General features: G+C 39.8%; 1 protein-coding gene across 5 annotated transcripts in view; it reads left to right on the top strand.

Moving 5' to 3' along the window:
* The window catches only part of APP (amyloid beta precursor protein), a 144542-nt gene that overhangs the window by 92335 nt on the left and 28578 nt on the right, over positions 1-23629 (top strand). For 2 of the 5 annotated variants that reach the window (XM_028726975.2, XM_028726974.2), the window contains exons 7-10: positions 4459-4626; positions 12115-12248; positions 16136-16210; positions 17552-17710. In XM_028726975.2, coding sequence (XP_028582808.1) covers positions 4459-4626; positions 12115-12248; positions 16136-16210; positions 17552-17710 — 536 coding nt within the window. The remainder of the gene's footprint in view (positions 1-4458; positions 4627-12114; positions 12249-16135; positions 16211-17551; positions 17711-23629) is intronic. The other 3 variants (XM_028726977.2, XM_028726976.2, XM_077927293.1) reach the window with 2 other exon arrangements.

The raw sequence follows: 23629 nt of genomic DNA, 5'->3' as shown, positions 1-23629 counted from the left end.
AAAGTGAATGCCATTTTATAAGGTCTGGCTGAAGCTGAGGAATGTGTCTTGGTGCAGCCATTTCCTGAGTTCTTTTGTTCTTTCGTGATAGTTGTTACTCAGATGCTTCCTTTCTCCATATATATATATATATATATATATATATATATATATATATATATATATATGCAAATAGCTTTTTTAAGGTTAATTCTCACCTAAAGGGAGATACTGAAAGGAAGCTACAGGACATCCAGCTGTCTTGTAAAGACAACAGCCTGTAAGCAACCATTTTGCAGCTACGGGAGACTTCACAAAGGTCTGAGTCATGTATTTGTATTTACTGGGCTATCCTTGATTAATGCCACTAGTTTTATAGATCTGTCATTTTTAATTCACCTGTTGGTGCTTATATATGGTATTTTGATATTTGTGAATTATTCTTTATTCTCACGACTGTAAATAGAGTTCTATATACTCTCCTTTTTTTTACTATCATTCTTTTGTCCTTGTATGACTGTTGGGAACATTAGGAAATGGATATTGTCAGAGCAAATGGGATTGCTGTTAGCAGTACTATACAGTTTGACTTGGAAGGTCATTTCTGTTGCTTGTTTTTATATACAGTGGTACCTCGGGTTAAGTAGTTAATTCGTTCCGGAGGTCCGTTCTTAACCTGAAACTGTTCTTAACCTGTAGTACCACTTTAGCTAATGGGAGCCTCCTGCTGCCGCCGCGCCGCCGGAGCACAATTTCTGTTCTTATCCTGAAGCAAATTCTTAACCCGAGGTACTATTTCTGGGAGTCTGTAACCTGAAGCGTATGTAACCTGAAGCGTATGTAACCCGAGGTACCACTGTAGTGCCATCAGTTTACAGGGCACTTTACAGAGTAGCAGCAACAATTGGTCCGTATCCCAAGTGGCTTACATAAAGACACTGGTATTTCCATCAAACTTGAGGGAGAGATTTCACTTACCATCTTAAAGTTTGACATGGGCAGAACTGGATCCATGTATTTTTTAAAAAACAGGGTGTATACAATCCATTAACAAGAGAACAATTTATGAATGTAATGCTCCTGGCCATTAAATTATGTAAGTCTGCCGATTTAGGTAAAATAAAGAACCTTTGAAGTAGTGCTCTTTCCTTTGTGCAGTGCAGGCAGTACTCATTTTAGGCACATCCAGTCGACACATGGTTGTGGATGTGCGAGTCCTTTTGGACCCAGAAGAGGGCAGGATGCACACCAACAATGCTCGCAGGGGCTGGGAGCAGAACCCCCATGCAAAACATTTGCTGCCTGGAGCTATTTGATCCCTTGATTTGAAATGAATATTTCAGGAAAATAAAACAGAAGTTCTTAAAATATAATATGCTAACCAGAAGGCCATGGGTGATAGCCAAAGTGAGTCATACAAACAGATTGATTGAAAGTATGACTTAATTGGATGTTGCCCTATATATTCCAGGTGCACTATATTAACTGCTAAATTCATGTCCTAATTATTCTTTTTCGCTGAATTAAAAATAAACATTTGGAAGTGAACATTAATTTTAATTATTTGTGGGTACAGATTACAGTTTTAAGGTATTTACCATCATAGAAATGATTGTTCTATTGGACTGGATTCGGAACGAATAATTTAATTTTCCTTCCTGTAACTGCCTGCTGGGAGAATGTTGCCATGGTGTAGCTAATGCCTAAGCTTTATTCTTAAAAATGCGTGCCAGCTTCACAGCTGTCTCCAGATAAATTCGAAAATGCCTCTTGTGTAATTAGCTTTTGTCTTTGGGTATTAAAATTAGTATTTGGCTTCTGATTCTAAGTGTATTTTTAGAAAAACTAATTTTCTTCTTGGTAAAATTAAACTTGGAGTTCTGTTCTGGGAATATGTCTGAAATTCTATAGCCACTTACCTAGGGGAAACCCCATTGAGCTTAGGGAGGCTTAGTTCAGCGTAGACATGTATAGGATTGTGCTCTAAATTATACACAGTACAGTCTTGTGCATTTTTGCTTAAAGATAACTCCTGCTGAGTTCAAACCAACTTACTCTCAGGTAACTGTCTGTACTATACACCATATAAAATTCCTGCACAGTCAGGTACTAGCTTTCCAACTTAAGAGACTTGGGCTTATATATTTTCAAAACTGTTGTGTGGTTCTGCTAAGACATCTACATTTTTTTTGTCCTCTTGTGTTGTACATTTAGACATACGTAACACAAGGCCAATTGGATGTTCCAAATAAAGTATTCATAATATATCGATGCCAATTCATTTGCAAAACCCCTAAGCAGTTTACACATAACAAAAATGTAAAAGAAAAATATATAGATACAATTTTCTAACCAAAGAAACAAAGGAATTAAACAGAAATCTGTCAATAAAACATTTCAGTAAAATATCAGTAAATAAAACATCAGAGCAGTGTGATGGTTCTTATGACCAGATGTAGACACAGTTGCTCTACAAATTGCAGTCTTTCGTGTACAGTACCCGATATACCCTAAAGTGCCAAAGGTGCCTCATACCATTTAAGGCTGAATATTCCAATATTAATTTTATTTCTTGACTGTGTCTTTTCCACCTTTCTTTCAAGGGAGTCCATGGCAGCAAACATCAAAAAAGTAAAAACACCACCACCAACCACACAATTAAAAACCAAAACATCTAAAAATACTAAGAATGGCTAAAAACATGCAAGATACTCAGATACTCTCACAGCTGCTAATCTCAGGGTTGTTAGGAACAGTCATAAAACACTTGAGTGAACAGGATTTTTAAAAAATTCTTCCTGAAAGTTAATAATGAGGGAGACAGGTGCAGTTCACTAAGGAGGACATTCTAGAAGTGTGAAATGGCCACAGAGAAGGCCCCATCATGGTCCTGTGCCAATTGGGCAACACCAGAAAAAGGTGGCATAACATTACTGCTTTTATATGAGATGCACACAAGTGTTCTGTGTTTTCCTAGTATTTGTAGCAGTGAGCCAAGAACCTTGACGTAATAAACCATCCATTAATAAACCAACCATTAGGAGGGGGATAGATTAGTGTTGTGTCTGAACCTGGGATTGTGTTTATTCTGCCTTAACAAGCCAAGCTTTCTAAGCCAACAATAGATCATAGTTTAAGGCGAAACAAGCCACCCTCCTGGATTTGGATGCAACTCTTAAGCTATCCCCTTCCTAAATTGTTTGCCAACTCAGCCGGGAAGCAGTAATTGGGTTTAACCTTAGGCCAAGGTTCTTTGCTTATTGTTACGTGTGAACCTGAACACACACAATCTTAGCAGACACAGGAGCCCTTCACCATTGGTCCCAGTTGATGTGAGCAGACTTGCCAAGATAATCTTCAGCGTACTGGAGGAACGTGGAAGGACTTGGCTTATAGTGTAAAGATGTTTGTAATTTTGCAAAAATGTAAGATCAAATGCATTTTGTATGGGGTAAGATAAATATCCTAGGTGAAAAGTGCGTTGAAAGTCTCAGCAACCATTTGTAAGTGGGGAGGGAAATTTGGCTTATTTACAGTTTAAGTGATTTGAAAGACATACTGGCTAGCAGGTTGATTATGACGTAGAAACATGCAGTGATAGGATGGAATAATAACAAAATTATGCTCCTAAAAATGTTCTGGATAAATATCATGACAAATTCTGCTTCCATGAGGAAAGGGGAAAGGAATGACAACCGAAGAACTGCCATTTTATGTTCAGCCATTTAATGTTCTGCAGGTTTACAAAGGAGTATGTGTATCTGTATATATATATGTATATATATATTTCCTGTTTGGAACATTATTGGTAAAGGGCTACAGATATGTACACTGATGCATAATGGGATTCTAAGATGAGCATATAGATTTTTATTTTATTTTTTTACATTTTTAGTTCAGAGGCAGATATAGTAGCTAACCTAAATAACAAAATCTATTTAAGCTTGTAGATGTGTGATGTGTTCCATTAGGACATGGCCCCCTGTCATACAAAGAAGCATACAAAATTGGAGACCTCTTGTTTTAAGGGTCGTTATTGAGAATGGGACTATATTGGGAGTAACTTCAGCTGTCCTGCCTTCATCGGTGTATCAGTCCTTTCGGCATAGGGAGAAATAGCTTTCACTATACTTCAATTTTGTCTTCTGATGGGTGATTTTATAATGTGGCAATGCATGAGCATTTCCAAAGTAAATAGTGTACTGTTCAGGTCCTCCTTGATGGACTTTCAGCTCTCCACTGAGAGAAGAACCAATAGCTTGAATGGTTTGAATCTGATTTGAATTGCGGGACTAAAAGCAGTTGTTTTTTGAATGATGTAACAAACATGTAGAGAGACACCTAGTAGATTAACCTCTTCCTAGGGTAATTCCTGGTCTCCTAGGGCTATGTATATAACTACAAATAAAGGTATGCAGAAGAGCATTGACAATTCCACTTTCACGCTAAATATAGTTCCTCCACATCTCCTATAATTAGAGGTGTGCTCTGAACAAGCTGAGACTGGTCCTTGCCGCTCAATGATCTCCCGCTGGTACTTTGATGTGACTGAAGGAAAATGTGCACCATTCTTTTACGGCGGATGCGGTGGAAACCGAAACAACTTTGACACTGAGGAATACTGCATGGCAGTCTGTGGCAGCGTCAGTAAGTGGACCTCTCCAGCCTGTGGCAGTCTCTCTCTCTCTTTTCTCTCTTGTGCCACTTTGGCTCTGCTGCTTAATTCCCCTGGGAGTGGGCTTTTACCACCACTAACCGTACATCCCTCTGTCAGCTTCTCTTAATTGCTCACATCTTGTAGAGTGTGTTTGGCCATTAGTACGTGTCTCTCTCTCTTTCTATTCAAGCTTGACAATTGGCGACTTTTGTTTTCCCATCTGTGACTTGTTATAGGCACAAGGTAATGGAAGCAGGGAGATGAGGCACTTGGAATGAGAGTCTCTGTTGTAGGACTTGCTTTGGAAGTGCATTTGCTCGTGTGTGTCTGTGCCTTTGTTCTCATGCACGTACAATGCATGATTAAAACAGAAACAGCCCACAAGCCTGTAAAGCTGCCTTTGGTTGTTTTATAATTGTTTGCTGTCCTCTTTTTGGAAAACACTAGACATGCATCAAAATGCCAAGATGCATATATTCACGTTATAAAGAACAACAACAAATTGGTTCCAGTGGAAAAAGTTACTCAGTTTACTTATATCTTTCCTTTTCCTTTTATAAAACAGATCTCTCTCTCCCCCCCCCCCACCGGTGGTGATAAGGAAAGAGTCTATTTCACACATGTGTGCACATTGTTTTTGTTATTTTGTACATTGGGTAGCTAGCAAACAATTGAACGTTTGTGTTTGGACGTCGCAGTAAACACTGGGAACAGGCCTCTGGTTCATGGAATTCTCCCTCGCCTCTCTTTCAATACAGTCACAAGGAAGAGATTGGAAACTTCCACTACTTCTTTTGATTACCCATAGTTTAGTATGTTGCCCAGACCCTAAACTGTGGTAAGTCTTTGGTTTGCAGAAACATCAAGGATTTATTAGCTATAGTGCTTTGTTGGACTATTTGTGCTAACTTTTCAGATCACCTGGACTGCTTTATTCTTTGGAAAGTTGTATGTCCCATTTTTCAATACAATTGTCTATTGACACCATCCTTCCCCCACCCCAATTTCTAGCAGAGGTCTCAAATTGTTCAAATATTGACCATTAGGGTGGCCCTGGAAAATATCTGTCCAAAGATGTACACCAAAGGTCCTAGGATATATTTTTAAAAATATTTCTATGAGACAAAAGCAAAAAACCCAACAGGAAATTTATACAAGATTAAAACAAACAAAAACGTACATTTGAGAAATATATTTAACGTAGCTACACAGCAGACGTCATATAGTATTGTGGGGAGATTGATTAAAAATTGATAGTTTTTATAGTTTGAAAAACTGAGCTGTGGTCTGAACCAAATAAGGTATATAATAGCTTTGATGTAACTGTCCTGTTGTCTCAGCTCTGCCTCATAGAATTCCCATGGGCGGGGGGACCTGAAGAGAGAGAGCAAATCAAATTTCATAAACATATGATATAATTCTAGCCTTTTGTTCTCAACATGAAATATAGGCCGCTTCTCTTTCTCTCTTGTCTTCTATCTAGCAAGGGATATTTCACCTCATTTTCATCTGAGATAACTTTAAAGGTTAAGGCTTCTCACATGTCACACTAATTCATGCCTTCTGTGACAAAGGAAATCCTGATAAGTTGCCCCCTCAGGTGGACTCTCTGAAGAGACTCCAAATCTTGAAGCACATCAAATTAAATTCAACCAAACCAGTTTTCATTAAGAAAATGAGTTATAGTTGCACTATTGGGTCAAATCTGAGCAGAAACTAGAGAGAGAATTCAAACATGCATCAGTCATCCAATCTGTAGTATGAACTGGTAACATTCAAGACCGGCTGCACCAATTAATGTTTTTTCAAATGTGAATTTGCCCTGAATCTCAAAGGTCCATTTACTGGAGCTGATGTATGACAGACTGAGTTCTTGGTTTCCAAGCCACTGGATTAACAAAAGAACCCTCAGTTGCTTCCTTGTCAGCTCAATGTACTTCCTTCTCCCTTGGGAAGAAGAAGGCCTAGAAACCAACACAGTTTCAGACAGTTTCTCACCTCAGATGCTTATTCAGCAAAGTTTTCCTGAGTGAGATGGTAACCATTTAATCAAGAACACACCATCATACATAATAAACTTTATATCAGAGTAAAATGCTGTTTGAAGGAAAACCACCCCTCATGCAATCTTGAATTAAAAACTGAATTAAAAGCTTTTGAAGGAGGGGGAGAGCAGCCTGGAACTGCTGCTTATTCCCTTCATTCTAACAATGTCCCAAATGCATCTGCTGTCTGTAAGAACTGGCAAGCAACATAAGAGCATTGAACACATCACCTCTTGTGTACTGATGGAGTGAGGAACTGGCACTGCTTCTTGGCCAAATCAAGGTGTATCCTGGCTAGTGATTTCACAGACAACTCCCTGATTCTCTCCTTGCAGTTAATTTTCAGCAAAACCAGGTTTGCATTCTGCTTTAGTTTTGTTCCTCCGAGAATCCAACCAAGCCAGTTTTTGTTGCTTTATTGGCACCATCCAGTTCCAGAAAAATCAAGAAACTATTTAAAAGAAAATGTTCCTTATCTCTGGCGCTCGGATGTTTTCCTCAAGCTGCCAGAAAATGAAACACAATTTTTGGGGGATTTTGCCAGTCTCATTAGTGAGTTGAGTGGTTTAGCAATATCTTAAAATTTGTTGGCATTAACCATTTTATAGCTGATAGTGGAATAGTCTAGACAGTATTCTTGCTTGGAAATATTAGGTCTGTATAACAGTTGTTTTTTTAAATTGCAGGTGCATTGTTTTAAAGAGTAATTACCCTCTCTAACAGTGTGCTTATGAGTGTGTTCTCCTTACCCAGAAGTGCTACAGAGGCTAAAAACTTTAAACATTTTATTTTATGAAGTTTCAGCAGTAATAATAATAATAACTGTTTTGGTTCATGCACATAGTTTTAAGAGAACAGGGAAGAAAAGAATAAGAGACTTGAATTTTGAAAACCTAGGTTCAGAGTTCAAGATCACAGGATTGTCTTTGAAATATATCGTCCCTACTTTTGTTTCCCAGGAAAAGATTGTAACAAGCAAACAGTAATGATTATATAGCAGTGTCATTTTGACAAATACGATCATAAAGCACTTTGAGTATTGTTTATCTGTTGAAAATGGACTCTTCAACTGTAGTAGTTAACCTAGCATTTAGTTGTGCTAAAATATCTTTCATTGAGAGGCTTGAAGGTTAAGCCTCATACTACAGCATTTAATTCTAGTCTGCACATTTCTGCAGTGGACTAGTGCCATGGCAGTGGCAGAACGAGGAGCTGTAATTAATCCACACAGTAGTAAATCCTTTTGCTGCAATGATTCAAGTGCATGTCAGTTTGAAATTGCCCCGTGGTGTGTGAGTTGATATTGATCCCTGGATGCAGGTGACAAAAAGTAGTCAGTCAAGCCAATTTACAACTAGCTAGGCTGAGAATAAAAATCACTCTGGACTTATCTGCATTAAAATCCTGTTCCATCACCCTTAAAATGGAAAGCATGGTAAAGTCAAAAAGCGAGACAGACATATGAGCTAGTCTGAGGTTAAACTAGCAATTTAATCCAGTTTTTAAAAAGGAGGTGGGCAGAAGTAACATACATTTGTCTGTTTGGCTTCTTTTGGGTTTTACATAGGGCATAAACATGCTCATTTTTACAGCAAGAATGTATTGTGTTGTGTTTGGAATGTATTCACAGAATTGATGTTGAAGCAACCTCTTAAGATTTACATAACGTAGCTTCCCCCCCACCCAACTACAATCAATGTCATGCAATAAGAAGACATCATGTATTTAACGTGCTCTATCTGTATTAAAGGGACACGGGTGGCGCTGTGGGTAAAACCTCAGCGCCTAGGACTTGCCGATCGCATGGCCGGCGGTTCGAATCCCCGTGGCGGGGTGCGCTCCCATTTCTCGGTCCCAGCGCCTGCCAACCTAGCAGTTCAAAAGCACCCCCAGGTGCAAGTAGATAAATAGGGACCGCTTACTAGCGGGAAGGTAAACGGCGTTTCCGTGTGCGGCTCTGGCTTGCCAGAGCAGCTTCGTCACGCTGGCCATGTGACCCGGAAGTGTCTGCGGACAGCGCTGGCTCCCGGCCTATAGAGTGAGATGAGCGCACAACCCTAGAGTCTGTCAAGACTGGCCCGTACGGGCAGGGGTACATTTACCTTTTATCTGTATTAAAAACCCAGCACATGTCCCAAATTAGAGCTTCCTTAGCATCTTGGTGCTAAGAAGGATGCAGAATTAATGCTAGCATGTAAGATAAGAAAACAGACAGGGAAAGAAAGCTTTGAAAGAAATGCTATTGTGTGAGGCTGCTGAATTTCAGGGCTTCCCTGTTCTTGCAGTTCAACCGCTCTGTTGATTTGACTCCAGGTGAGCTTGTTCATCTAGCCCTACTTCTAGGGCATAATGCAGATGTGCACATCCTGTGCTCTGTGAATAGTTGGGGGTGTGGGGTGTGCATGCCTCAGGACACACATTGTCCAATCCAATTTTCTGTTTGCCTTTAGCTGATATTTTTAGGGACGCTAAATTGGGAGTGGAGAACCCATGAACTTTCATGTGCTTTGGACTCCCATCAAGCTCAGTCAGCAGTCAGGGGAGATGAAAGCTGTAATCCATTGACATCTAGAGGGCCACAGGTTCCTAATCCCTAATCTGAAGGACAGAATAAATTTGTTGGGTATCAAACCAGATTCACCTTGTAAAGGACAACTATGTGAACCAGTTCTTGGTGATGTGAAAGATATGTTTATTCTGAGACAGTAGATTAGGGTGGTGTTGGTGCTCCAACTGGTATTAGCCCCACCTGTCAGTCAGGGATGATGGGATTTGTAGTCAAATAACATATGGAGGGTCACCTGCTTCCCATCCCTGTGCTAAACTACCTTTCATCCAACCAACCCTCCAGCCCCACATCCCACACATAGTTTTTGGTGCTGGAAGCGAGCTCATACGGAAGAAAGACATTTGTGGGAGTAGGAGAGCAGGCCACTTGGAAGCAAGCCTGTCGTCACCATCTTCCTCCTCCTCCTCCTCCTCCTCCTCCTCCTCCTCCTCCTCCTCCTTCTTCTTCTTCTTATGGCCCTGTATTCTCCTCCTTAAATGTGAATGGGGAAGCAAAAAAGTTAAGCAATCTGATCTGCTGCTGACACATCTCGTTTGCCTCTTATTCTTTCCTTGTCAGGACTACGTTGCTCTCTGGCACAGCTATGCAATATGTTGCCTAAAGTGAACAGCAGTTGCCCCAGGCAGCAGTCAAGTATTGAACTGCACCAGTCCTTCCATCTTGCTACCCTACAGTAGTGTCCTGGGGTCAACTGCCTCTACCTCCCCACCCCACCCCCGGTGCAGCTGTACTTGCAGTGTGCTCTATTTTCAGGGATGATAATGGAGCAGCCAGCTTTTATTAATTAAAAAAAGTTTGAAATTTAAAAGTCAGAAAATGGCATGACCGCCAAATGGAAAGCATTGCATCACGAGTTTTGCAAGCACTAACCGCTAAGTGCCTAAGGTTGCTGTGCAAACACTTCTCATTGCAACTTCTTTTTTTCCTTTTTTTTTTTTTTGGTCAAGGGGACTTAATATTTTTCCGGGTGCAAAGTACTGTAGTCTGGATGTCAGCAAAATGTGATAGCTTTGCCTCAGCTGTGCTTTCTTTTGAAGAAGCCATCTGCATTCCCCAGTGGGGTGAGCCGGGGCTGTGCATTTATCTCTCAGAAATCAGTTTGGAAACAGGTTCTTTTGCCTTGTGGGAAAATATTAGCAGTACAAATTGGACATGCCTCAAATCGATGTGGTTTGCTTTGTGCAACATACAGAAATTTGCCGTTGCTGGACACGGCTACAGCTTGTGCAGTCCCACTTGTTCAATTAGTATTGGTACCATTCCTAACATAGACTCTATGCTGAAACTAGCTGTTTGTCTAACAGGGAACTCATAACCTTTCTGTCAACAGTTGCAGGATACAACACCTGCGTCGTCATCCTACCTATAATAGTGACAGTAGAGAGATGTTTCTGTGATCTTTTCTATTGTTGATAGGTAATTTGGGTGGCACTTTCTGCAGATAATTTTGAGTCTTTCTAAAGAAATAGCCATCACACAAGTAGTTGTACCTTAAGTCTTTGGTACTAATTGTCTTCGAAACTAAAACTGTGAAGTTGTACTCAAATATGCATGCTCACAAGAATGTACACTTTTCTAATTTGTGTATGTCCTATGCCTTCAGAGGTTCTCTAAAATGGTCATATATGGGTTGTGCCACGTACAACTATCTAATAGCTTCTGCAGAAACACTGAAATGTGAAATATTTAGCATCTTTCAGTTTGGAAATGCATTTTATTAATTGATTGTCGAATGCATTTCATGTTCATTTCTTCTATTTGGAAAATTTACTCCTCCATCAGTTCTTGAAAATTCAGAAAGCTGCAAAAGGGCTTAAAATACACTTTGAGTTTTGGAAAAACTATAATATAGGGAAATAAAATTCCAGGGAAGACACTTTGAGTGCTTATCTGCATGTGTACACATTACAATTTCATGTTTAAATAAGCTTTTGATTTTTTTATCTGTATTTTGGGAAATTATTGTAGTGTAGTGGTAGTCAGGAACATATTTTTCCCTGCAGAAACTCTCAGGTTTAGTACTCCAGTTGAAAGGGTTAGGTAGCAGGGGAATTTAAAGACCTTTCCTGGGAACATAGGTAGCCTATAAGGCAGCTTTGGCTGTTCCTAATTCCACTTAAATCTAAAAGAAAGTTTGGTCAAACCCCAAATTATTAGCAGTGAAGTTTGGCATTTGACCATTAGGAATTGTTAATGTCAGTCATATAATGAGAAACAGAAGTGTGTGGCCTTTTTCTGGAAGTTAGAAATTTGTGGAGCTGCATACAGTATATCAAATCTTTGTTAGTACACTATTTCCGTCTCCCAGTAAAATAGAAAACATAGAACCAAAGTATATGTCAGCAATTCTAACATGATGATAAAAATGGTTAGGTGTATAGAACAGTCAGAAAATGCAAATGTGTTGTTGGAAGTTATGTGTAAGAAAAGGGTTTTGTAGAACAGAGTTGTAATATGCTCCCTCTGGACTGGCAGTATGGCTCGGGAGTTAAATTGCCTCCGGAGATGTTTTTGAAATATGTGCATGTGTGTTGGGGCACATGTTTGTTTTCAAAACACAGTACTGTACTTAGTTTTAAAATCCTTGCCTCTTCTGATTGTTTATATATTTTACGTGAACTGGAATAACTTGAATTTTTGCATGCTTTCTTAATTCCTAATGTGGGCAAAATCTTTTATCTGTGTGGGGTCCCCCCCGCTATGAAGCAAAATCTTCTCTTTATGAACCATCCTCTTTTTATATTCCTCTAGTAGCTAGTTGCTTTAAATAGTTGCTGTATATTGGAAGTTCTATATTCTTCTATATTTCACTTTTAAAGTGAACCTTTTGCCTCTTTATTCCTTTTGTAAATCCCCATCCATAGTTCCCACCACAGCTGCCAGCACTCCTGATGCTGTTGACAAGTACTTGGAGACACCTGGTGATGAGAATGAGCATTCCCATTTCCAAAAAGCAAAAGAGAGGCTTGAAGCCAAGCACCGTGAAAGAATGTCTCAGGTGAGCTGCAAGTTGGTGTTATAAACTGATCTTCCTATTGGAGCTTGATATCCTTTCTCCTCCCTAAAATGGGTCAGAAGACCTCTCCTTGCATAATTTACTGCACAAGTTTTTGTTGTTGTTGACAGTCAGTCTACTGACATGCAGTGAAAGAAAAGTGGTACATATTAGACTTGCATTTTTCATGGAACCAATTTGGGTGGGTGGGTGGGCAGGAATTCTATTATGGTTCTGTGCAAAGTGCAGTGAGACATTTGGAGCTGAAAGGATGTTTGGGTGGGTGGGAAACATGCAACAATGCCCTCTAATGTTTGTGCGACTGTATTTCATTGCCTGTGCACTTTCTCCACACATTGCATAATCTTACTCACCTGTTTCCACTCACCTTTTCTCTCAACTGAAAAGCCCCATTTTAGCCTTTCCTCAAAGGGGAATTGGTTTGTCCCATTGACCATCTTGGTTGTCCTCTTCTGAAACATTTACAGCTCTAATGTTATGTGTGCACTGCTGTTCTAGGAAAGGGGTAAGGAGATCCTGATTGTTACGGGTTTGTGGTGGTGGGTTTTCAAATCTTCGTATAGAGTTTTGTTGTTGTTTTTAATCCTCATTGAAAGCATCAGTAAAACCCTATCATGCACACTGATTTCACCTTATCAGTTTCTTAAGTTTTTTATTCCTAGGACATACAAGCTTGCCTGCTTTGTAGCTTCTTTTAACATGTCCTCATACAAATTCATTCCGGACAGCTGTCTCTGTGGTCTGAAGCAAATAGCTCTCTACTTCTCAGGACTGGCCGTGTAGCAACTGTCCGGGCGCAGGCAGAATACCCAATCTCTTGGCAGTCATGCCATAACACTTGCTTAGGTTTTACAGTGTTCTTCATATAACTAGTAGAGACATTCGGGGGGTTTTGTTTTGCTTTTTTGAGAATTACCTCATGGTTGGCAGGTGTTTTCCATATGCCCTTTCCCTCAGACATATCAGAACTGCTGATAATCGTAAAACTCGCTGTGTAGAACACCTACTCAGGATAAAATCTAAAATCTCCTTTTTGAAGTACAATGGGGTTGGTGTGATTAGAATATGCCTTGATAATAATGGATGGCATGTGTTAACTCTTCTCCCCATCCATTTCCCTGCATTATATCATGCTGTGTGTCCTGAATTCTGAGAACAGTTTGACTTTGAAATGGCTGCCTTCTTTAAATCTCAGCCCAGAAGTTGTCATTTTCTCGGCATGAAACAGCCAAGTCTTTGAAGTATCATAAATCTGTATGGCTGTGATAGCTTTGTATTTTCAGTGAAGGAGAATAGCTTTATAAGCACTTATAGGAGAACTTCATGGTTCTTGGGGAGCCCTTCTTCAATGAATGCATGTTAATCTAGTGATTTTTATTCTTGTTTCTATCACTTGGGTCTGTCCATCCCCCACAGATGATTTTTTGAAAAAATAGATTATTTCTAAATCCGTGACCTTCAAAAAACGAAAACCCAAAATGTATTTATTTTTCCTTTTCTTGCGACACTTATGTATGTGGATGGTGTCTGGCAGAAGCTGATGAATTTTTCTGACCAGCTAGAGTAAATAGACCATTCAGATTTAACTGATGACAAAAACATAGCCTGCTAAAATAACAGCTTGGGCCAGTGTCTTATTTTTTTAAAGATAATCATGCTCTTCAAGTTCTGCAAGGTATTTATCATCCCTGCACCAGAGTGAACTCTGGGCCTCCCAATTTGCATCTCTTCAGACCAGCCTCATGACCTGCCATTTTATAATCTCACCTTCCTCATAGTTAAAATGTTTGAGGAGCGGATGAGAGATGTTGAAAACTTGCTCAAGCCAAATACTGTCTTATCACATTGGCAATACAGTGGTATTTAATTCGTTCCGGAGGTCCCTTCTTAACCTGAAACTGTTCTTAACCTGAAGCACCCTTTAGCTAATGGGGCCTCCTGCTGCTGCCACGCCACCACCACACGATTTCTGTTCTCATCCTGAAGCAAAGTTCTTAACTCGAGGTACTATTTCTGGGTTAACGGAGTCTGTAACCTGAAGCGTATGTAACCCGAGGTACCACTGTAATGCTAATTTCCACAGAATGTGTTAGCCATGTGCACTTTAGATTTGAAGGTTGGTTAAAAAGACAAAAGGAAAAACCTATTGTGTGAAGAATTGTACTTAAAGCAACAGTACATAAAGCATTTGCAAGCAAAACTGGTGGGTGTGAATGCAAATATCATAATTCATGGTAAAGGAAAAAATTAAGGTTGAACCGTATGTTAAGCTTAATTTCATAGCATTCAGCTCATCTTTTGTGTAGTTTTTAAAAAATTATAGCCGCAAGGGAATGATTCTTATTAGATTCACAGCAAGGAAGGGAAGGGAGATTTGTCTCTTCCTTGCCCAGACACACACACCACAAAAATTGGAGGTGCACAGCAATGAGGCTTAGTTTAAAAAGTACCCATTGGCACCAGTGACATTTAGCTGTGTGTGTTGTGCCTGGGCTGGTTGTGGCAAACACCACACACTGCGAGCCCAGTTATCCACCCCCACCCGCAGTGTCTGTAATTAGTGTAACAAAAACAAAAGATGTAGCTGCATGGATTCTTAGTTCAGGACTCCCCCATTTTGGAGGCACAGCTAATAAAGTAACAAAGCTACCACAAAATAGCAGGTTCACTGAAGAAAAAAAATTCCAGCGCTTACAGCCTCCATTCCAGAACAACAGGCAAAATATTGTACCCCCTTAAAAAAAAAAACCCTGCAAAAAAACAGGCAACCTCCCCATTCCCCTCCAAAACTACACACACACACACACACACACACACACACACACACACACACACACTATCATCTATCTATCTATATCTATATCTATCTATCTATCTATCTATCTATCTATCATCTATCTATCTATCATCTATCTCTATCATCTAAATACATATCTACACACACACACACACACACACACACACACACACACACACACACACACAATAAAGCTGCAGCAGACCCACAGTCTCAGTCTTCTTTCCCCTATGCCTTGGCTGCTTTTAAGCTTTCTTTTTTATATTTAAAAAGTATGTTAGATGAAATCACAGATCACACATATATTTAAATTAATGCTATAGATTCAATAATGTTCAAGGTACTTTGGTCTTTAAGCGGGGAAGGGGAGGGGTTTTTAGGGAATGAAGAACCTGATCTCTTAATATATGGTTTCACAAATCATCTGCCTTCTGTGTTTCATAATCCCTGAGCATAATATGTAATAGAATCTGCTCACTAATTCATATAACTGTTCAGTTTCTGCCCCCTCAAAAAAGAAAAGGCCTGTTGTGAAGGACCTTCAAATTCAGAGCGCTAATTGTGGGAAAGAGTTTCAGAAGTGTGTTATTTTGCTTGTCAGTTTGATCTTAGCCATATGCCATTGTTGCAGAAAAACTAAAACACTTCACAGCAAGTGGTATATTGAAGGGAAACTCAATTTTTGCCCATTTGTTTTCCAGCTTTCCATTTAAAACCTGACTTATTTTCATATTGGTCATAGTTAGCTTGGTGGGGTGGACAGAGTAGCAGGGTTGAAACCTGTCCTTGAGAGGCAGTGTAGACATTACATTTAGTTTTGTTGCTCTGTGCTCATTATTGGGAGGATACATGAGCTAATAATTAAAAATTTATACCCTAAAACAATGCTGCTTTTTTTGTAAAAATAAAAATCGGGTGCCTGTAATCATAAATTGATAGAAGTGTTGTGGGTGCCAGCACAAAATAGCTTTGTTGGATTAATTTTATTTTTCCAACCACCAGAAAATCTCAAATCACCTTCTGAGTATGAACCTAATACAATTTGCTCGTATTGTGTTTTATGTCTGGGCAGGTCATGAGGGAATGGGAGGAGGCAGAACACCAAGCAAAGAATTTGCCAAAGGCTGATAAAAAGGCAGTCATCCAGGTAAGGAGAAAAAGGAATGTTCCATACCAATTAGGATTGCAAAATAAAAATAAATGTGTAGCCAAACTGAGTTCCAGTGTGTACCTTGAGGTTTGGAAATGTAGGGTTACTTGTTCTGTCCTGTGAATTTGGAGATCACTCCCTCAACACAATGTGGAATCTGCCTTCACAAGTCTAGGTGGCTTAAATCCTGGTCATACGATACCAATACAGCTGATCGTCCTTTTGAGAAAAGGAGATGGATACTGCTACATCTTCTCCATGTAATTTGAAAAATGTGTGAGTCAGGACTTCCATGTTCAGTCATGCTGCAGCCCTGTCAGTGCAATTTGCCACATCTTTATAGTTTGAAGGAAGCATGGGTGGAGGCTCCTTGTGATCTTAACATGGATGCTTTACATATTATTTGAATTCTGTGATGAAGATGATATGGTACCCATCACCTGTGAGGTGTAGCTGTGAAGAAGTCTGAGCTTAACCACTGTGCATACAAAACTCTGTGTGCCTGTTGGGTATTTGGGTTCCAAACTTAAGATCAGGGCGAGCATCTGTACAGTGACACTGATGGGGCCTTAACACTGAACACACTCTCTCTCTCTCTCTCTCTCTCTCTCTCTCTCTCTCTCTCTCACACACACACACACACACACACACACACAGCTGCATGGTTTTATTTTTATATATTGCTGCCACAACACAGCAACACGCCTCAGTTCCCATCCAGAAGGAGTACCATCACTCATCCACTGCTAAAACAGCTGCCCAATGGGGTGGCAGTGAGTGGCAACACAGGCAAGTCAGGCCTGTGAGGGGTTGAGCTGAACCTCTGGGGCCCTTGTCAGTGCCTGACATGTCCAGCTACTGGTGCCCAGCATGCTTAAGATGTAGCTGAGTGTTCATTGGGACCTCTTCGGTTTTTTTGCTTGCTTCCTTGCTTGTTTGTTTTAAAAACCCTTCAGTTTAGAATTACCTGCTTTTTTTGAAAGGAAAGGAAAAAGATATCTGTGCTTTTTGATCATTAGCTTGGTGAAGAATGGGTTCTCTTTCCTTGATTATGCACACTCAAGCAATTTTTATGTTGTTGGCTGTCCAAGTGGAAACTAAGCCACATCACTGGATCATGCGGAAATGTCATTTCCATGATTTTTAGAGAGTGGGAAAGATTGGCAGCACCCGATAATAAGAAATGCAGGAAACGCTAAATGCCAGAAGCTCCCAGTTTATTCAGTGCAATTACAAGTCAGTTTAAAAATGGGATATTTTAGAATCAGTTGGGTGGCATCTGCTGGTTTCAAGTTTCCTGTTGCTGTCTTGTGACAACTTGTGTTTCTTCTACAACAGCACTTCCAAGAGAAGGTGGAATCGTTGGAACAAGAAGCTGCAAATGAGAGACAGCAGCTTGTGGAGACTCACATGGCACGAGTTGAAGCCATGCTCAATGACCGTCGCCGTGTTGCTCTGGAGAACTACATCACCGCTCTGCAGGCTGTCCCTCCCAAAGTAAGCAAAATAAGGATTGGCATAAGCATAGGTCAGCAGCCCAGTCCTGTGCATGTTTGTTTGGAAGTAAGTTCCACTGAGTCCAAGTGGGGCTTAGTCTCCACCTAAGCGAATCCAAGCACACTTGTGTGAGAAAAGCCCCATTGAACCCACTGAGACTTACGTTTGAGTAAACATGCTTGGGATTATAAGTACACCTGGTACTTTTGTATGGAGTTGAGAGCCTTCTCTTAAGTTCTCTTAAAGATCTCTTAAAAGTCACCAGAGATCACACAATGGTACCATTCCTTTAAACATACAGCATGGATTTAAAAGTTCAGTGCTATTGCTGTTGGGAAATCACTAGAATATATTGTCCAAAATACAGTATGTGCTACAAATCAAGCTTGTTTTCTTTTCCCTCATATGACATGGTATGAATGTGACTGCAATCATTTCCTGTGCCAGTTCACTACTTGCTTCACACAGTTTTGTAAAAGTGCTACGGGGGTTGAACCTGAGGGTTAAATCAATCTTAACCAGTGTTTGTGACAAGTGGCGCAACTCTTGAAAATTCTGCCAGTGTGTGCTCTAGTCATACCTGTGAGGACAATCCTGATAGCAACTGCAGTTTCTTATCTGGTTTGAAAGTTTTGTTAATAGTCCACTGAGACTCCCAGGAATTTTCAAGTGGTTTGCAAATGAAAAATTCTGAGAAAAGCTGATCTTACCCAGCGACTTGATGAACCAGTATAGAACTGTTTTAGGATGGAGCATACCAACTGCTGTACCCAAAGTACATGTGACTTGATGTTGCATTCTTATGCTCCATTCCTCCCGTCCGTAGTGCTGATGGAATCACCTTCCAAAGATACTGTTACACCTGGAAATTTGCACCCTTTGGTATTAATTGGGAGGGCTGCCCTCAGGACCATGGTGAGATAAGGAAAGGGTCATGACTGGACACCACCACCCCCAAGTTGCTTTTTCCAGATTAAAATAATAATGCAACAACCTGGCATTGTACATTTAGCACCCATGGTGTTACAAAGCCTGTCATGCTAGTTTTGTGGGTACAGAGCACAAGCACAGATATTTAGGATAGAAATAAAAGAGTTGCAGAGTGGAATACTTGTGCACTGTCAGAACCAAACAGCTTAATGTAGAGAGGCAAGAACTTAAATATATTTTCAAAATTATTCTGCATTTTCTGAAGATACATTAGGCTATAGAAGGAGAGGTAGAAATATGTAGGTAGAAGTTGTAGGCCCACAAAGATGTGGGTTTGGGGGGGTGTTATTGCTATTTATAGTGTATTTAGTTGAGAATTACGATTCTGTCTGATGTGAGACTGGCAAGAAATTTGTCAGTCTCGGTAATCAATAATTTAGGATACCTATCACAATTGATGAGCATAGTGTATAATGTGTGTAAACAAGGAAAGTCAGAATTGTAAAAACGAATATGTCTTCTGACAAAGATTAATAAGATGAGTGGAAATAATTTCTGTATATGTGGGAAGTTATTTTATAGAGCTCAGACAGCCCCTGCTGGTTTCTATGAGTAATGTTTTTCCCCCAGTTGTTTAATTCACACAGACACACAACATACAGGTGGTATAGCAACAAACCATATCTGGAATTTTTTGCATGTGCTTATAAATATTTAAAACACAATATTGATCCAATAATTATAGATGCTGCATACTTAATCTTTGATAGAGGCTGATGCAGTTATCCATTTTGGAGAATAAGAGATCCAAAATAGCTTAGTATATTTTAAAATACTTCTCTTTCAGCAGTCATGGTCTCCCAGGTGGTTGCATCCTACCTGCCTTCTATCATTGGACCCAAGGTGGGATAAATAGGGTTCCCAACCAGTTTCATAGAATTGTAGAATTGGAAATGACCACAAGGGTCATCTATTCTAACCCCCTGCAATGCATCCGTGGCAGGCAGCCATCTTTCCCATCCCAGCTCTGAATAGATCAAGACTTGCTTATTTTCAGCAAGGTTGTTTCACTATTCACTTTCAGCTACATTGTGGAGAGCTGGATTCTGCTATTAGTGTGTTCTTTCCAGCCTTTAAAAATTAACACAGAACTCTTCGGCAGCCAAATGGAAAGGCAGCTGGTGGGGTTGCTATTAAATCCATTTTATTTCATCAGGCAGCAAAGACTTGACCACAAAGGTCAATGACTCGAACAAAGGTATTGGTGTTGTGTAATTCTTGCAATGAGTGCTAGCATCAGTAGTTAACCTTATCAGTAGTTAACCTTATCTTTGTACTTGAAAAACTGTACTCTAATTCAGTTTTCCCAAGTCTGGTGCCTTCCAGGAATGTTGAACTACAGCTCCCATGGCCATTGGACATGTGGGCTGTGGCTGATAGCAGTGGGAGTCCAAAACATTTGGAGGGCAGCAGGTTGGGAAAAGAACATAATGAGTATACAGTGGTACCTCGTTTTAAGAACCGTCCTGTTTACGAAAGATTCGGTTCACAAACTCCGCAAAACTGGTCCCAGTTTGCGAACTTTACTTCAGTCTAGGAACAGAATACAAACAGTGGAAGGGCACCAGCGGCGGGAGGCCTCATTAGGAAAAATGCACCTCGGTTTAAGAATGGTTTCGGTTTAAGAACGGACTTCCGGAACAGATTAAGTTTGTAAACCGAGATACCACTGTACAGAAAATATATTACAGTGGAACCTCGGTTGTTGAACGTAATCCGTTCTGGAAGACCGTTCAACAACTGGGGTGCAATGAGAGGTTGGCAGTTTCAATGGAGCAAATGGAGAAACGTGCCTCGGAAGCCATTCGACTTCTGAAGCGCATTCAAAAACAGAAGCATTTACTTCCGAGTTTTTGGCGTTCGGGTTCCAAATCGTTCGGCTTCCGAGATGCTTGAAAACCAAGGTTCCATTGTATCCACAAGTTATCCTGAGAAAAGAACCAACTTAATCTTCTATACTACAAATGGATATCCGGTTTTGGAGAGGTTGCCGTCTTATCTTCCAAATCCTTACTTTAACCTTAATACCACCAATGCAATTTGCAAAGATCAAAGAGGACTAAGCATTTGTTACTTTACAAGGTAAATCTCAAAATTTATAAAGTGATCCTAGAACCATGATTTTAGATTATAGGTGCAGCTCTGTATGAATCCAACACATCTCTATACATTTTCCTGTATGATAGAATAGAATCATAGAATCATAGAGTTGGAATAGACCACAAGGGCCATCGAGTCCAACCCCCTGCCAAGCAGGAAACACCATCAGAGCTTCCTCCTTGGCATCCTAAATTCCATAGCTGCAGGTTAAAATCAAATGTTTACATTGCACACAATCCAAATCCTAGTATTCACTGAGAATAACTAGGAAAACTGACAATTAATTACCTATCTTGTAAATTTAGATTAGTATTATTTCCTCTTTGTGGGAAGTAACCTTCTGTAGAACTAGAAACTTACGTGAAATACGTTCCTTAGTAATGAAAGCAGCAGAAGATGACTCTTGAAAAATGTTGAATTTGAGTGATCTCATTCATAAATAAACCTTGAGAAACTGAATTTGGGTTGCTTTTACACACAGAAGTTCCTCTGCTTTCTTGGATCTTTGAATTGCTAATTGCCCACCCAATCTGGTTATATGTAAGCACAGTCAGTTCTGATTTCAAGAATCTTATCTGCTCATGAGAGACATCAGTACAGCTTAAAATTCTATGCTATTGCTCAAATGAAACTTCTTTTAAAAATGTACTGAACAGTTTTTGTTTTGACAAAACTACAGTTGTTGTCCTTCATTCCAAGGAAAATGCATGGTACTGCAGCTTGTGGCATTGTGCTGCTGCTGTGAACTAACCTAGAAAATCAACCTGGATAGTGTGAGTTATTTGCTGTGCCCAAAGCAATCCCTTTTACCATGTAATTCTGTCTATTAAATGCCTTTATTTGTCTGTAACAAAGCTCTCAGAGCTGTTTAGAGTAAAGCATTGTAGATCAAACAGTAGCACATCTAACATTGCACATGTAAATAACTGTGGTGCTTATTCAAAAAAGGAGTAATTGTATTACTTAATGCAGTTATGCAGCACAAAAAGCAGTGGAAACTGAATGTGCTGGAGGATATGACAGGACAGAGCTGAGAATACTTGACCAGATGCTATCCTAAAGGCTTTTTAGATATCAACCTGGAACAGACATTTTATTTTAATTTACAAAATAATTCTGTCAAATACATTCCAGCTGTTGTATACTGCAAGATTTGGATTATTAATATTTTATATGTATTGGGTGGAATTCATCATTACTCAAATAACTCAAATATGAAATTGCTTATTTTTTAACTGAAATATGTAACTTGTCGCTAAGATCAACTTCCATACCTGAAAACTGGAAAGTGGACAATGTAACACCAGTTTTTTAAAAAAACAAAACAAAAATTATAAATTATTCAGGATCATTAAAACAAAAAGAGATTATGAAGAGCTCCAAAAGGACCTTGCTCAACTGAATGAATGGGCAGTAAAATGGCAAATGCAATTCAGTGTAAACAAGTATAAAGTGATGCATGTTGCGGAGGGCGGGGATCTTAATTTTAAACATATACATTCATGGAGTCTGCATTGGTGGTCAGTGACCAGGAGTGAGACATTTGGGTCAAAATAGAAAGCTCAGTGAAGATGTCAACCCAGTATGTGGCAGCTGTGAAAAAGTCAAAATCATGTGACGGATCATTAGGAAAGGAACTGAAAATAGAAGAGTTTGGATTTGATATCCCGCTTTATCACTACCCGAAGGAGTCTCAAAGTCTCAAACATTCTCCTTTCCCTTCCTCCCCCATAACAAACACTCTGTGAGGTGAGTGGGGCTGAGAGACTTCAGAGAAGTGTGACTAACCCAAGGTCACCCAGCAGCTGCATGTGGAGGAGCGGAGACGCGAACCCGGTTCCCCAGATTACGAGTCCACCGCTCTTAACCACTACACCACACTGGCTCTCACAATAAAACTGCTGATATCATAATCCTGTTTAACAAATCAGTGATGTGACTTTTGGGGACTTTTTTAGTTTAGAGAAAAGGCAGGTGGCATGATAAAGGCTTATAAAATTACGCATGGCATGGAGCAAGTGAGAGAGAAAGGTTTTTCTCCCTGTCTCATAAGACTAGAGCTCTTGGTCATCCTGTGAAGCTGAAATACGTTAGAAGATTCAGGAAATTACTGCTGCATGCAGTGTATAGTTAAACTATGGAACTCACTTACATAGGAGGCCACGAAGGCCACAAACCTGGATGGCTTTAAAAGAGGATTGGACTAATTCATGGAGGATAAGGCTATCAGTGGCTACTAGCTATTATGGCTGTGCTCTGCTTCCACTCTTCAGGGGTAGCATGCCTCTGAATGCCAGTTGCTGGGAATTATTATTATTATTATTATTATTATTATTTTAATTTCTATACCACTTTATATTTTAAAGAACAAATCTCAAAGCAGTTTACAACACATTAAAACACCAGATGAAACAACCCAGAATACAACAAATTCAAGCTCCAAGGAAAATATTTCAGATCCTTTCTCTTGACATTTTGCAAGTGGACCCATGCCAGTTGCAAAACGCGCCTGGCGCCTAGCTAATTTCTAACACAGCAGATGACCTAAAAATATATATATTTCCCAGTTCACAAAAGCTTCTTGGTCACCTGAAGCTACTTGGTCACCTGAATCACGACTATTCTGGTAAATAATTTTTGCTCTCTCTAAGCACTATACAAAAAAGAAGCAACAAAGACAGCTTAAACAAAACATTATAAAAATACAGTTGCATATAAAAATGTTACATTAATGCAAAATATAGATATAAATACGTGAGAAGAGTGCTGTTGTGCTCAAGTCCTGCTTGTCTGTTTCCCACAGGGATCTGTTTGGCCACTGCGAGAAGA

This window comes from Podarcis muralis, chromosome 4 (genome assembly GCF_964188315.1).
Source record: "Podarcis muralis chromosome 4, rPodMur119.hap1.1, whole genome shotgun sequence".
Lineage (NCBI taxonomy): Eukaryota > Metazoa > Chordata > Lepidosauria > Squamata > Lacertidae > Podarcis > Podarcis muralis.
This window is presented reverse-complemented; position numbering and strand designations above follow the sequence as displayed.